The 16543-nt window shown below is 37.9% G+C and overlaps 1 protein-coding gene across 1 annotated transcript; it reads right to left on the reverse strand.

The window, feature by feature from the left end:
* Nucleotides 1-3451: 3451 nt before the first annotated feature.
* On the reverse strand, nucleotides 3452-4208 carry LOC149140128 (glyceraldehyde-3-phosphate dehydrogenase A, chloroplastic-like). Its single transcript, XM_089446436.1, has 2 exons — nucleotides 4140-4208; nucleotides 3452-3711 (listed from the first exon to the last, which is right to left on the reverse strand). The coding sequence occupies exons 1-2, from the start codon at nucleotides 4203-4205 to the stop codon at nucleotides 3574-3576; spliced, it is 204 nt and encodes a 67-aa protein (XP_089302562.1). The 5' UTR covers nucleotides 4206-4208; the 3' UTR covers nucleotides 3452-3573.
* Between the last annotated feature and the right edge of the window lie 12335 nt (nucleotides 4209-16543).

Genomic DNA, 16543 nt, shown 5'->3' on the forward strand with positions numbered 1-16543 from the left:
GAGGTAGATACATTGGGTTGTCTAAAAGCATGGCGGAGGTACTTGTGTGATACAATAGATATGGTTTGATATATGTCTCAGGTGGTGAAGTGAATTTGCAGGGATATATGGATTCAGATTGGGCTGGGAGTGTAGAGGAAAAAAAGAGCACATCATGGTGCTGCTTTAGCTTGGGATTGGCTATGATACCTTGGTTCAGCAGGAAGTTGACTTCTGTCGCACCCAGTACAAAAGAGACAGAGTATATCGTAGCTTATGTCGCAAGTTGTGAAACAATATGACATCAAAAGCTTCTTGCAGGAATATTTGATCAGGTCACTTCATCCGAGACATGGTGCAGAAAGGAGTAGTGGAGTTGCAGTACACATACATAGATGAGCAGATTGTAGACATTCTCAGCAAGCCTCTATCTATAGTGAAGTTTGTATACTTCATAGACAAGCTTTGCATGATGCAGAAAGTCTCCCTTGTTGAGAGGGAGGGTTGATTTCTTTGTAGGATTAGGGCAGGCCATCTCCTGAAGCCATAAAGGATTTTGGCTGGGTCATAAAGGAATTTTTCCAGGGGAGATGGATACATTCACCTGAGAAGCTAGAAGGACCTAGCTAGGTCATAAAGGACTTTGACTAGAAAGGTGAATGGCCCAAGGCAATGATACGAGAAATTTACAGGATTGGACAAAACTTCTCCTGAGAAGCCAAAACGACTTGGCTAGGTCATAAAGGACTTTGACTAGAGGAGATAGATGTAATTCACTTGAGAATCCATAAAGGATTTTGGTTGAGGGTGAATGGTCCAAGGGAAGATACATTTGTTTAAGGAGCCATAAAAGATTTTGGCCAGAGGTAAAATGCCCTAGATATTCACATTTCCCACTCCAGGATGGAGTTATCTATAGACATACATCAACATAGCAAGCTCATGAACTTTTCTTATGGAGGAGAAATTTCAGCTAAGGGGAAATCTATTGCAGCCAAGGAGAATATCTCCCTCGCTAAGACAAAGTTTTGATTTTTGTGTAGTGTCAGGAGGTATTCCCACATGCCAAGAGGCCTCCTAAGTCGACCTAGAATATTTATGAAAATACAAATAAAAATTTAATTTTTTATTGGGCTTCATGTAGGCTCAAAAAGGACAAGTCGACCCAGCTCATGAAGGGACATGTCCCCTGGGGTAAATGTGCCCATTCGACTTGTATATATATACATAATGTGATACTTCATTTGATTACTTATCATCATCATCTCTCTTCTATAACAACCACACGTGGGAGCAGATAGAGGATGAATTTGAGTGAAGTTTGGACTTGGATTTTTGGCACATATTTCTAGACAATTTGGAATTGTAAACCTTGTTGAAGAATAATTTCTCCTAGAAGAAGAGTTGTTGGGTTTTCTCCCAAGTTTGGGTTTCCCAGGGAAAACTTGTTGTCACTATCGTGCATGGTTGTATCTTTATGATCTTTATTGTTTCCGTTGTATTTACTGTTGAAATCTTCTATGCATAATTGCTCAATGATATCAGTGACATTAGATAAACTGTTTGAAGATCATTAAGTAGTAATTATCAAATCAGAAAATTGGTTTCTACTACGTATCTTGTAGAAAATTCAACGTAATGAAGAGAGACATACAAGACCTGTACATACTATAGACAACAATATTACACTCATTGTTCTTCCCACACTTCAAAGAGGCAGCTCAAAGTATAACTTTGATATAACATATGTTTTTCCTAAATGTCTAGCTTAACATGAAAATACTACTTGTATTTATAATAAATCTATCTTCTACTTCAGATTTTCCCTCCACATACAACACATCAACAATAAGACAGTGATGAAATGACACCCAATTATATGTGTGATAATTGGATGGTGAACCGTGATATGAACTCTAAAGCACTAGGGGTAATTAACTTACAACAACATAATTGTATGCCAGGGTAAACATAATGAAATAAAGCGGGCTCTCCAAACAATAGTGTAGCAATCATAAAAAAGAGAGTAGGACTTACATATATAATCATGCAACAATGTGATGACTATCACATAGGAAAAACAAACTACTGAGCTCCTTACTAAAGGAATACTGATTAAAGCAGGTTCACAGCAGGAAATTGCAAAAACTATAGAAAACTAGAAGATGTTGTATATAATCATGCAGCAATGTGATGACTATCACATAGGAAAAACAAACTACTGAGCTCCTTACTAAAGGAAGACTGATTAAAGCAGGTTTCACAACAGGAAATTGCAAAAACTATAGAAAACCAGAAGATGTTGTGCATGTTTTTCTGAGATGCCTGTTCACAAAGGGTGTTTGGGTATTGTCAAGTTCGCAGCGCGCTACCTTAGAGATACCTGGTGGGTGATAATCTGCATGGCATGCCTGGTAATTAATCAGGATGGCCACTCTTCACTTTCTCTTGTGAAAAAGATGAGTCTGAACCTTCAAAGACCTACCTAAAAATTGGATTTCTATACTGGAAAGAATATCAATTTTTGACTCAATAGCCTTGCAATGTAAAGATACAAGAGATCCAGGTGCTAGATCACTTGCACTTGATCTTCTACCACGGAAAATATTAAGAACCATGCAGTAAGCCTATTATTGGCTTACTGCCTTTTCATCCTGTCCATTGAATATTAGTTTATTCTCATCCAAGAGACAATATGGAAAAGTAATTAGCCAATAATTGACTTACTGAATGGTGCTTAATATTTTCCGTGGTGGCACAGTTAAGCATGGGAGAGGGGATTTTGATGTAGTGAATTGCTTTTATGTAAAGGAATGCAATTTCATCCCCTACTAATCTAAGCATCAGTTTCTCTCCCTATACACAAAAAAAAGGAACCAGTGGAAATATTTTCAAGAATCATAAAGCAATTTGAGCTCTGGATCAAACACTGACATCCATATAAACCAAATTGCAGCCAGATTGTCAAGTGACCTCAATATGAACAACCACCATGATCACAACAATCTGAAATCAACTGCATACACATATACATCAGTCTGACAATTTTACAATCTAAAGCAACATCAAGACAGGCCTGAGTGGTTTTGATCCAGCAAAAACAGTCCCATAGATACCACTGAATAATCTCAAAGCAAAGTGATTTCTAAAAAACTAGATCAATGGTAAAGAGACCATTTTTTGGGGAAATCCAAGGAATGTTTCCTCACATAAGTAGATGGTATTTCTTGTAAATCCCCGGTGACATTGGCGACAACCAGTTCAACTAACCCCAACTAAACCATGCATGTAAATGTGATAAAAGGATGGAAATATGGCATCCACACAGAGCAAAATGATCTCTACACTCACAACTATCACAATTATACAACAAAACAATATCCAGAGACACCAAAGTGGCCATTGTGGAAGAGAACTACTAAGACAATCAATAGTGTGATGTCTAGTCATGGAGAAAAATTCCACTGTGGGAAGCTCCTAATTTTCTATAACTTGCTTTACTATCACAATGCCACTTTGCCATTATCAGACCAAGAAATCCACTAATTAGACCAACAACGGTGGTGGTGACTCACAATCATATATGGGATATTATCAAAAGTGTGAACATATCCTCACCGCATTAGTTTGGAATGCAACTACTGAAACCAAGTCCTCGTTGTATTTCCTTAGGCAAGGGAAGCCACTGGAGCTCTTGAGACCTGAGTATTCGGAGAATCCCTTCCCTGAAGCCTGCCCATTAACAATAGCACGTGACACATCAATTACAACTTCAACCCCAAATCCAAATGCAACTAACAAACATAAACAAATATACTTGTTTGAACTGAATAATAATCAAACTGACTACAATAAGCTCAGTACCACCATCCAATACTTCATGTAGTAAAAACCCATCTAAATTAATGAATTGCCAAGTAATATTCACTCATCATTCTTTCATTTGGTTAAGCAATTTTGCATCAGCACACAAAATTCTAATGGTGCATTAGCATTATGGCAACTGCAATGAAATAAAACAACACTGTATCTTAGAAAAACCTGCATGAACAAATTATTAGCTAGCAGAGAATAATGCAAGAATAGGCAGACATCCATATGGTGTCAGCTTGTAATTTTGAATGATATGGATGGTGAGTGGCATGGGAAGTAGAGTATACCTGCAAAGATGCATGAGTGCTGCTGTAGTTGGCCACAACAGCCATGGAGAGTGTAGCTGAGGCCATACTCCCTCAGCTACAATATTCCTATGCGCTTGTTGGTAAAAAGCTTGAGATGGACTAAATTAGTAAGCTTATCAAGCCCAGAGGGTATACACCTAGAGAGTTTGTTGTTGTATAACTGCAGTGTCTCTAGGTTTGTCAAATCTCCAATCCCATTGGGGATGCTTCCATTTAGCTCATTCATTGATAGATTCAAATTCACAAGACTCTTAAGATTGTTGATATTGTCTGGAATTGGTCCATATAAATTGTTCTTATATAGAAATAAATCTGTCATCTTTGAAAAGGCCATCAACGTGTTGGGGATCCTTCCAGATAAATGATTATGTAAGAGGTCACCAAAGCAAGCAATCCCAGCCAACCCATCAGCCATCAAGTGGGAGAAGCCCACCAGAAGCTGGTAGGGTAAGTGATTCCTATAACACCACTATATCCCATATGAAACATCATCTTATACCCTTCCAAAAATGTAGACTCAGAATCACTCTTAGTCTTCCCAATCCTTGAGGCTATAGATTCCTAAGAAGTTACATCCTCACCATGAACCTGGTGAGGGGTTCTCTCAGACCATCATCCAGTCGCCCGTCGTGTTTCTTAAGTTCTGGCTATTTATAATCCATCCGGAAGTTCCTTCCTTCCACACAACTAAAAATCTCCTCCATTGGAAGCCCTTAGCAATGTACCCAAGTACGATGCTTCTTTCAGCAAGTGTGTAGTTGAACGCCCATGCTCTCTCTGTTGAACGCCTCCAGCTCCTTCTTCCATGTCCCCTAGCCTTGGGCATCGAAAGAAAGCTTCTAAAGAGACAGATACAAATAAAGAAGATAAGGGGTATATTTAGAAATAAGGTTGGGAAAAGAAGCCATACTTCAAAACACTCATACCTTAGTGCCCGTATGAGAGGAGATTTCAGGAAGACATCACTTCCTGAATGAAAGGAAGGCACACCTGAATGATAAGAGCTACTACCTTATTGGTGCCCTAACTTTCTCCCTGTAAGATTCTTCTACTAATGCAAGAAGTGTACCATATCTCTTATATCCCCTAATGACTTTGGAATTTCTCTTACTAAACTGCAATTTTTCATCCACAAGTACTGCAACATTGACAAGTTCCCGAGTTCATGTGGGATTACCCCTTGATCTAGAGGGTTGTAGGCTAGCGTTAAGTTTTTCAACAAAGAGAGATTTCCAAGGAAGGAGAGAACAATACCATTCAACGGGTTAGTACCATTTAGCAGGTTAGAGTGCAATAACAATACCTCAAGCTTAGGCAACTGTCTGAATCCAGGAATGTCCCCAGAGAAATCATTGGTTGAGAGGTCCAATTTTACCAGCTCCTCCATTTTATATATCTCATTCGGCAAGAGTCCACCGAACCTGGTGCCAATGAGGGCCAGAGGCTATAAGAGACCTTAGATGCTGGTCAAATGCAATGCAAATTCAACGAATCAAACTGCCAACCCCTGCGCCCTAAAATCCATGGAGAATACAACCTAGTTTTGTTTTTCCAAGGAATGGAAAAAGCCCCTAACCAATCCTATTACTGGAAATCAGGGCGATGCCAAGAAAATTCTACAATCAAATCAGGCGAAGCGGGCTTTGCAATGTTTATCTGCCCTATTTTTAATGGGCTAAAATATAATAATCATTTATTTTTTAAATATCTTTTGGGCTAACTATTGAAAAGTGTGTAATTTTAAAAATTTGCCCCTCTAAAATATGAAACCCCTTAAATTTTTCCCATGGGCTAAAATTCGCCCCTAAAATTTTCTATGATGTAATCTACCACCTTTCTAGCCATTTGGTATTTCTTCCCTGCATTTCATAATATGTCAGATAAACCAAATCAAAATAAATCCACGTACCTTAGTATAATTTGGGGAGGATACCTCGTCTGCAAGATCAAAAAATCAATGTGATACATGTATAACATAAACATAATAGCATATAGACATATAACAAGTGAGTGCATCAACGCATAAATATGATTCTAGCTAGGGTCTATTCATCAATGCAAGGCCATATCAATAGTGCATGCTATGACCTCATGCTTGACAACGACCATTACTTCATTGTACACATTGTCACATGCAACCATCAACATGCATAAGAAATGCCTAATCAACTACACATACGCATAGATGCATGTAGTCGAGCATAAGCGATCAATTCTTGTAACCAACCTACAAGACTGATACATGTAATCAAACATACAAGATTGCAACCTAGCATACAAGGATGTACTCAAGCGACATATAATCAACATGTAAGCAACATACAACAATATGTAACCAGTCATATACTCATAACGATGCATTCCACAAAATCAATCATCAAGTTCCTCATGAAAACCTTACTACCATCATGATCAACATCAAGCAAAAGCAACAAGCACATGGAATGCAAGTGTAAGAGACACACATGCAACTGACATGCATACATGACCAACACACACCGCCCATCCAGTCCGAGGGGTGAACCATGCTCTTATACCACTCTATAAAACCCTCCTCCCACATCTACCCAAGTAACCATGCCAACTGGGGTAAACATGTGACGAGAGGCTACTATGATTGGATTCGACCTCCTATGTGACCTTAAGGAAGTGGAATCGATGGAAACATAACACACAAACATTCAACATCAGCTTCAGGACCCTCAGGAACCAATCCAACACTTCAGACGGTTTTTCCTTGGGTCCTAGTGAAGTTTTGACCAACTTAAGACTTAGTCGCTCTCATGTTATATGCATGAAAACATCCAAAAATATAGAGTCGCTCTCACAGGCTTGCTTGCCAGCATCCAGAGACTCATTTTTCCAGTTTTGTGCCAGCATCCCCGGGATTTGAGCCACTTTTTCAGGCCCAGAGCCCAGGTCACTGCCCAGAATGGAATGATAAATTAGGAGCAGTAAAAGAACATGGAAACAATGATGCAAAAGAAATAAGTTAAACAAAACCTTAATCAGACCCCTACTAGCCATGACAGACATTTTGTCAAACATGTCGCAAACATGTAATCTACAGGTGTAACCAACATAATTAAACATAGGGATCTTGTACTTATCTGAGAATCGCTAAGAACCATTGTTCCCTCATGTCATTTTTTGCATTACCATATATTATACCATAGATACATTATCCATTCATTTACAAGTAAAAACATGCTGGGAGCCATACATAGTTGTTGTCATAAAACATATAAGTAACCAGCATAATAGGGACATAAATATCCATGAAATCATAGCCATATAAACCATATATAATCCAGTATAATACTCATAAGAATACAAGGAGAAATAACATTTAATTAATGATGTAGAAACCAAACCCGAGATGGGACTTACACGTTCCACCTGACCATAGAATGGTTGAGCCAAATCTCTCTTAAGCCATTCACCCCCATGCCATATTCCAAGGATGAATGTGGGACTCAAACCAAAAGAACCAAGTAGGGCATATCGAGGCTAAACCACCTCACCCTCATCAATAGAAATCAGGCTTTATCGTAATCCATCTCGAATCACTAGGCCAACACAAAGAACACATCATAATAGGCTTTACCGTGATCTCCACTCAATCACTAGGTCAAATAAGCATGGATGCCGCCAGATTTCTCTACCTACAGCGTAAGGAATTTTCATGTCTCCTAGTCTCTCAGGCTTTACCGCAATCCAAACCCGGATCACTAGACCCTAAATCGAGACCCACTCTCCAGGCTTTACCGCATATCCCAAACCCAGGATTACTAGGCCCAATGGAGAGAAAACCACATCTTGGCTTTATCGTATATCCTGCCATTCATGGAAAGTATTCCTAGGCCCACCAAAGCAACACAATCTTAGATTTACCACAACCCACAGTCTAGCTCAAGGGTCACTAGGCTAGTGGATTTACAAAGATCCACAGTCTGGTTCAGGGACTACTAGGCCATGTGCTCTATCATTCGGAGATCCATCCCACTCAGCTTTGAATCCATTCATCAACCCAGCTCAACCAAAACATGAGAACCCCATCACATCATGGCTATCTGAAAATGGAAAGGCTAGGTTGAAAATGTTGTTACAACTGGAAAAACCCATGCCACAACAACAAAAGAACCACATGCAATACCATGCATGCCAAATCTATCAAGGAAAATACACATGCAAATTGATACCTTCAATGAATCTCATTGTAGCTGCTTGATCCTGCCTTTCCTTGCTTGATCTTTTCTTCCTCTTGCCTTATTTTCCTTTCTTGATCCAATTCCAAAATGCTCCAAGAAAGCTCTAAGTGTCCAAGAGTGAGAGAGAGAGAGAATAATGAGAGAGCTCCAAAGCTAAACTGACAAAAGGTTACCAACTGATCCTCCGAAACCTTTTTATGAATGAGGTCTCTATTGTCTTCATTTTCCATTATTTTCCTTCAATTTTCTCCTCACATGCAACATTTGACCTTTGAACTCCCTTTTCTCCTAGTTTCCATTATTTTCATAAATATATGTGCAAAAAATGCCATTTTGCCTTTCCAAAGTCTTAGCCATTGCCTTTGTCAATTTCCTTAGCCATAATAAACGAAATGGACACCCCCTAGGATGTCTTGCCCAACATTCAACTTGGAATAAGTGTCCCATCAACCATGGTTATTATTTTTGCCTTTATTAACTTTTATTACATGGGATTTTCACTAGGGTTGTTACAATGCCTTGGACCATCTACCTAGAAATTTCGCATTTAGGTTGTCATCCCCATGTCTTAAGAAATTTCCCGTCTTCCCTTTTTTCTTAGCGTGTCATCAAAATCTGAGAATATGGGGGTCCAACGCTGGTGGGGTGTAGCCACTTTGGTGACAACCCAAATTTCTCTAGGGATGGATTTATTCTAAGTGAAGTTCACATGTGATGGTTACATCCCTAGTGAGGGCCTAAATTACTTCAGGGTCGGCCTTCATTCCAAAATGAGGAACAAATCTGGGGATTTGGAGGTGGTAAGGGTACATACATTTCGATAGTTTGGATATGAGTTGAACTGGATATCATTTTCTTTACTAGAGAGTTGATCTAACAACATATTTTTTTAGAGTGGAACCCTGCCACAAGGTTGTCGGGTTGTCGAGTTTGTGATGGATTTTAGTAGACAAATGAGTAAAGGGTCAAATCCGTTGTGACGTGGCTCAGGGGTGAACCCCATCGCCTGTCGACCATCTGCATCAGACGCATCAAACAATATGAGTAGAGTGGGGATAGGTGAAGCTGATCCAATGTGGGAGGTGTTGAAGGTGGGACCATCAGGCCATTAGACTCATAATGGAATTTGTGCAGGGAAGGTGGAGCTGGGAAATCTCTGATTCTGTGTGATGTGGATTTTGGGGCTCCACCACAATCAACGACCTTTGTCGTTGGTTTCCTCACACAGAAAACTTGTTCATTTCACAGAGTAAATGATCTGCCACAATTATGTGCAAGCGAACCTCATATTATGATGGTGTGGCAATGCAATGAGGTCTAGATAGAGTTCGTGTGGGTGCCACATGACATTTAAATGGTGACGTGGTTACTTTAATAGGAAAAAAGTTCTAATGAGCATAACTCTCGATCCAGGACTCATATCAAGATAGAATTTATTTCATTGAAATTCTCTCGATGAGTTGAACACAATGGTGGTATCAAATTAAATTTCGTAGACTTCGAAAAATGAGTTTGTTGTAACCCCATATTCATAACAGAGCTTGAAGATTAGGTCAAACAAGTAACACCTCTCATAGCCTGGGACTCTTAAGGGTATGGGAAGTGGTTACATTGTGGGCTACTATTGTGCACAAATCATCTCCATGTGCTTTCTTCCTATCCCTCCCAACTACTCTACTCGTCCGTGGAACAAAATGCACTCGAAAGAATGGAGCCCCTTTTCTTTCTAGTGGTCTGGTTATAACACAGCCAAATAACCTACTAGTGGTTAGGTTTGACTCCAATCCTTAGCTAGAGTTACAATATTGACTCTTTTAGAGTCTTATTCGTCATGATCATGTGGCCAGACCCTTTCCTTGAATAATGGGGGTTGGCGTGGCATCCTCTTGAATTAAGATGGTCAAAACAGGGAGGTCAACATCCAAGTGACATAACTTTTGCATTTGTACTCTGATTGATGCAATTCTTGCATCATTGGAAGGGTCTCTTTGTGCAGAATATGAAAAAATAGTGGCACATCGTGGCAAAATTATACCCCCAAAAAATGTCATTTAATGCCTCAAACTGCTCCACAAGGTTTCAGACCCTAATTTGTCAAACTAATCACTAGTACAAATTATCCTTTTTGCTTATTCCTCCACTTTTTTTCACTTTAAAAGCCTCAAAATAATAACAAACAATATAATGATCCAATCTAAGTTATTAATAAAAAAAATATATTACACATACAACACCCATCAACATAACTAAAAAACTACAAAATTTTATTTAAACTTAAAATACTAATAAAATATAATACCGAAACAAATTGCATAAATTGATTTACGCTAAAACACTCATGATCATAAAGTTGTTAATTGACTTAAAAATTAAAAAGATAAAAAATAAAAATAAAATAAAAAACATTAAGCAATAATTATATATTTTTTCGGCCTGGAGTATGCCGTAAAACTGCTTCTGCTTGGCTAAGAGCTCGTCTTCCTCGGACGTAAGGAAACAGGTTAACGGCCCAAGACCCAGAGGCATCTGGCAGGATGTGAAAGCCTGCTCCCTTACGGACCACCAAGGGTTATTACAGGTGGCGTGGTTTTCCTTGATAACGGTGATGAGTTAAATCGACATTCGCGGATAGCAGCCAGAGATGGTTGTCCTCACTGTTGGTTTGACACCTGAGTTTGATAGGTTTTGCCACCTTCGGAAAAAAAAAAAAAAAAAAAATAAATAAATAAAAAAATAAATAAAAATAAAAATAATTATATATTTTTAATTTTCTTTTCAGTTTTTAAAGCATAATTATTATTATGCAAAAAAAAAAGTTACGGTTAACGCAAAAAGACACTGTATTTATAAATGTAGTTTTGTAGGTGATTATATGCTCGAACTAATTGTTATGCTCCAATGTTTATAGTGATTTTGCACTTTTCGAGATTTTTTTGTGCACCCGCATTCCAAGCTTTTGGTTATTTCAAGGTTAGAAAACTTCTCTTTTTAAGCGTACGAAATTCATAATCTAAAATCCCTCTATTATACAAATGTCTAAACGTCGTTGAATTAGATGTTTGTATGCCATTGTAAAAAATTTCTAATCTTTGTGCTTTACAAAGAGGCAATTGTTTGGCCATGAAAGCTCTTTAGTCTTTGAACTTAGTGAGAACCTTGCAAAGAAAATATTAAGCAAATTTATAAACATGTTTATTTTTTCGATAATATGTTTATTTTTTAAGTGATAGAGTTATACAATTTGTATATATTAAATTAATATATGTTTATTTGAGTGGGCTTAATGGTTAAGAGCATGTGTTTTTCTTTAAAATGTCACAAGTTCAAAATTAGAGGGGGGTAGAGTATGTATGCTTTCGTAGACTTAGCAGTCAAATCACTGCGTGGAGGTGGGTCCCTTGTCTCACAAACAAAGGGGTCTCATAAACCGATGTGGTGTCTGGCTTGGCCGTGACCTTAAAATTGGATAATAATAATGATATATTTGCGTTATAAGATGTTTTTATAAAGTAATTGATATTTTGATGTCATATTTTTCCTTTCATCAGATGAGTATTGATTTGATCTTAATTGTTGACACAAATTTTAGCGGATGACTTCGAACAGGATAATTGTTGTGCCATGTTTATTGACGTTTTTAAAACAATCATGAAAGGCTTGTACATTGATTATTCCTCCATCTATCTGGCTTGTTCTCCACCAACACCAATTTTCCTCCATCGTCCATTTGTGGGATTCAGCTTTATAGTCCATTGTTTGTTTCCTACACATAGCTTTGTCAAGAGCAAGGATGCCCTTTGTTTTTTTTGTGAGGTGAATTGTATTTCTTGTATAAATAGAAATTATATAGAAGTGTTGGAAGTCTTAGGCCAATCTCTCACATGGGAGACCTAACCATCACCAAAAATAAACTCTCCTAAGAGAGGTAGAAGATAACTAAGTAGAAGAGTGTTTCAAAATTTTACAACAAAGAGTGACATGCCTAATTGGGAAAAAGAAAACATCATAAGCAAAATGCCAATATGACGAAGTAATAATATACTATCAGGAAAATGGGTTTGAGTTAGTAGTAGCAATCTGGATGGGATCTTTTTCATCCTTGGTCGTACCCCTAGATGGGGGTGGGATTCTGAGATGTTGCTATATATGCTCCATCCTATGATCTAGGTCTTTCATATGCTGATCTAGGTGTTCGAAAGAGTGAATAATGTCTGCTCTATGCTCATGCTAGTCCAAAACAACTCTACCCAGCAAGAATTTCATGTTCCAGTAAAGATCGTTTGTCTGCATGTAGTGCCTATACCTACCTTGAGTGTGGCCATTATTGAGAACCCAAGTCGTCATCTTTACAAGAACTTCCATGTTCAAGAGATGAGGTCTTCGAGCAGAGCCCTTTCCCTCAACATAAGTGAGTTCCTGTATGGGCCCTGGGGTGAGGTCTTAATATATGGTGGTTTCTTTCTCTAAACAATGGTGCATCCTCATACTACCCCTATGGGCCCTCTCTTGGTAGGTGTTGCTCCTCTACGCACCTAAGCTCGTTGGTTAGGAATGGCAATGGGAGCCGAGAGTATAGAAAAATCAGACTCCAAGGCAGGGAGAAAAGGAGTTGGACAGGTTCCAAAGAGGCTTTTTATCACAGGGACATGGACGGGGGACAACAAAAGGAATAGTCACCACAAAAAACTACTAGCTTAGCCCATCAAATGCGATAGGTCTGGAAGCTAGGAGATGTCAACTTCCAGCTGCAGAGGGTCAAGAAAATAATCACCTACATAGCCTGGAAGAGGGAAGAGGGTACAGGAATAGTGGGGGAGAGGAGAACAAAGGAAATTCTGAGAGTGGGAGATGGAGGCCCAATTCGGATGGATTTAAACGACCATGAGGGGACATATGCAGAGAAGCCTGGAGATCAGAGGCTGAAGTTGAAATATGACCACAAAGAGATAAAGGTGATGAATCCTAGCGAAATTGATAATATGATTAGCCTACAAGAGAAAAATACTAGGAAAAAGGAAACAAATGACAGAGGGGGGAAACAATATCATCCTTCTTGCATTGCAGACAAAGCAAATGCTAAAAACTTGTCAGGAAAAAGTAGTAATCTACCAGCAAGGGGTGTCGTTTCCCTGGACCGATCACCAAGGATTCAAGTACGGCTAGGCTACTCGAATACTACCATATTCAATAATTTTCCAAAGAAAATTACAGACCCCGCTAAGCATGAAGAAACTAGAGATAAATCAAACTACATTCCCCAATGCCATAGATAAATTCCTCTTGCGTTGGAAAACACAAACGAGCAGGTGAATGCCTATTGAGGCGATGTGAGTTTCATTATGGATTGGCTACATGTTGAGTTACATAATGATTGGCATGCTCCAGCTTCAAGCCCTCTTTGGATTCAACATCTAATCTCATCCACTCAAAAAATAAACTTACAAATCATTAACATTATTGTATTAATAATTTCATGTTGATACCTATCCACTCGAGGAAATGGAACTAGATGCAATAAGATGTTGTCTCACCTTCGTCAACACCATCAGAGATATTTTTATGGGAATATTCAATTGCATTAGGCATCTTGGGACTATTATAAGTACTTGTAAGGGTGTCACTTACATTAATATTCAACTCACTCTAAAGCCAAGGAGGCTGCAATGCATATAATACTTCTTAATATGTTAATGAGTATAGCCAAATTTAATGATCAATATGTGCACATATTGTGTTTATAAGATTTCTATACACTATTTTATAGTATTTAAGAAAATGTCTTTGATGAGAGATCAAATTTATGTCTAAAATGCCAATTACAAAACATTCATTCATATTTGTATTTATATATTACTATAAAAAAAATCCATTTTATAAGAAAATAGAAAAATAATATTCATATTTCATTTTTAGATATTGTTAAAAAATTTAATACAAAGATAATGCGATTACTATTACTATATTGCAGTGATTGCAATGGTCATAAGTTTTACTATCATAGACAACTGATGGTAGGGTCTTGATATCATTGACCCTATTCTCTACAATCCCAAGTGGTAGAGGGCATTGTAAGAGGGATGAAATCGTGAGTCACTTTTATCAACATCACAATGTGGTCATCATTGAAAGAGGATGTGTGCCCTTCAATCAACAAGGATTTCAAAGTGGGGCAGCATAAGAATCACCACAATTATGGAGATTGCAACCATTGATGTATGCTTGGTATTCGATATTTTTAGAACAAGCTCCTCATTGTGGCCCTCTTTGGCTTCAACATCTACTCTAATGCATTCAAATAATAGACTTGCAAATCATAGACATTGTCTTATTAAAGAATTTCATGTTGGTACATGTACACCATAGAGAATAGAATTACAAATAATAAGGTGTCATCTCACCTTCCTCAACACCATATAAGATAGTTTTATGGCAATGTTCAACTACATCAAGTTCCCTACGGGTACTAGAAGTACTTGGAAGTGTGTTGCTTACATTAATATTCAACTCATTCAAATGCCAAAGAATATGCAATGCATTTAATACATAATATGTCAATGACTATAGCCCACGGGGCTTTGGATTGACGGTGAATGGGTGCGCTGTTAAGGCACTCCTTGCGATAGGTCACTGGTTCAATTCCCCGTGGGTACTTAGTTTAGTCTTAACCTAGAAAAAAAAAAAAATATGTCAATGACTATAGGAAAATTAGATGATCAATATGCATATGGCATTTATAAGCTTTATGTACATTATTTTACAATGTTAATAGGAAAATATTTCTAATGAGTGATAAAATTTATGTCTAAAATGCCAATTACAAAACATTCATTCATATTTAGATATTAAATAAATAAATGAATTGAACTATAAGCACATAGAAGAATATTTTGTTTCTTCATTTTTAGATGTTATAAAAAAATCAAATCCAAAGGTAATATGTTAACACGAATGTAACGGCCCCGGGTTAAAATTTCATGTGAATAAATAATGTATGGACATTATAAAAGAAAAAATCAAACCAAGGTCATGGGACATGTATTCCAAGATTAATGAAAGGAAAAGCATTACATTGGGATCCTCTTGTGGTTAACTATTTATTTGTTGACTATGGAAATTGGCATTGGTAAGATGAAAAAAGGCAATAAATGGCAAATTATTTATTACAGGCTAGAAAGGACATGTGGCAAAGTGCAAAAGAAATAAAGGAAAATGAAAGAAATTCCACTTCAACAAGTGGGAAAGAGGAAGAGACAAGAAAAGGAAAAAAAATAGTAAAATAATATGCATGCAAGGGAAAACAAAGAAAAAGGAAAAGAAAATAAAAGAAATTGGAGAGAAAACATTTTAGCATTATATTTTGGGGAAAAGAGAGGAAAAAGAGGAAGAATCTACAACAACACTACAACAAGGAGAAAGGAGGGAACTTGGACAAATGCAAGGAACAAGCAAGGAAATCAAGGAGCGTAAGAGGAATTCATGTGGAAGCCAAGAAGGATTGAACAACAACAAACAAGGGAAGAAAAGAACAAAGGAAAGAGTAGCCAACAGGAGGATTTTTGCAAGTAATAGTGTGCATGTCAATTATCTTGCTAGGATTTGAATGCATGGTACATGCATTGATTTATTGGCCATTTTTGTTGTCATTGGCATGGGATTTTCCTGGATTGACAATGATGTACATCCTTGCCTCATGTCATTTCTTGGATAGCCATGATGTAGTGGGTTCCCTGTTTCGTTGAGCTTTGGATTGTCGGTAGATTTTTAGTCTTGATTGAGATGGTCTTAGGAAAATCCCAAGCGTTGAGAGTGGAGATGGTTTTCTCCGGGGTAAGCTCTTGACAAGTGGGTGGAGATAGGAAAATTCCTCTAGGTATGGTGAAGAAATTTTTAGGCATCCAAACTTGTACTGGTTTGGTGATTTTTGGACCGGTTTAGGTGAAATCACTATGGCTTGAGGGTGGATGTGGGTTTCCTCTAGATTCCCTATTTGGTTATGTTTTGGTTTATCCCATGTGATCCCGCATTCAGTCTTGGAATATGGCATGGGGTGATTGGGCTGGAAGAAAGATTTGGTTTAGCCCCAATCTATGGTCGGGTGGTACATGGAAGTCCCTGACTTGGTTGCCATTATACATATGTTATTATGAATTATTATTTATTGACATCCATGAG

This window comes from Pinus tabuliformis, chromosome X (assembly GCF_031772625.1).
Source record: "Pinus tabuliformis cultivar Carrire ecotype Pingquan chromosome X, CPIR1, whole genome shotgun sequence".
NCBI lineage: Eukaryota > Viridiplantae > Streptophyta > Pinopsida > Pinales > Pinaceae > Pinus > Pinus tabuliformis.

Coding starts and splice junctions, on each gene's coding strand:
- LOC149140128 (XM_089446436.1), bottom strand. CDS start 4,205: ATGGCCTCAGCTACACTCTCCATGGCTGTTGTGGCCAACTACAGCAGC. Junction 3,712..4,139: donor GCACTCATGCATCTTTGCAG/GTATACTCTACT, acceptor GTTAATGGGCAG/GCTTCAGGGAAGGGATTCTC.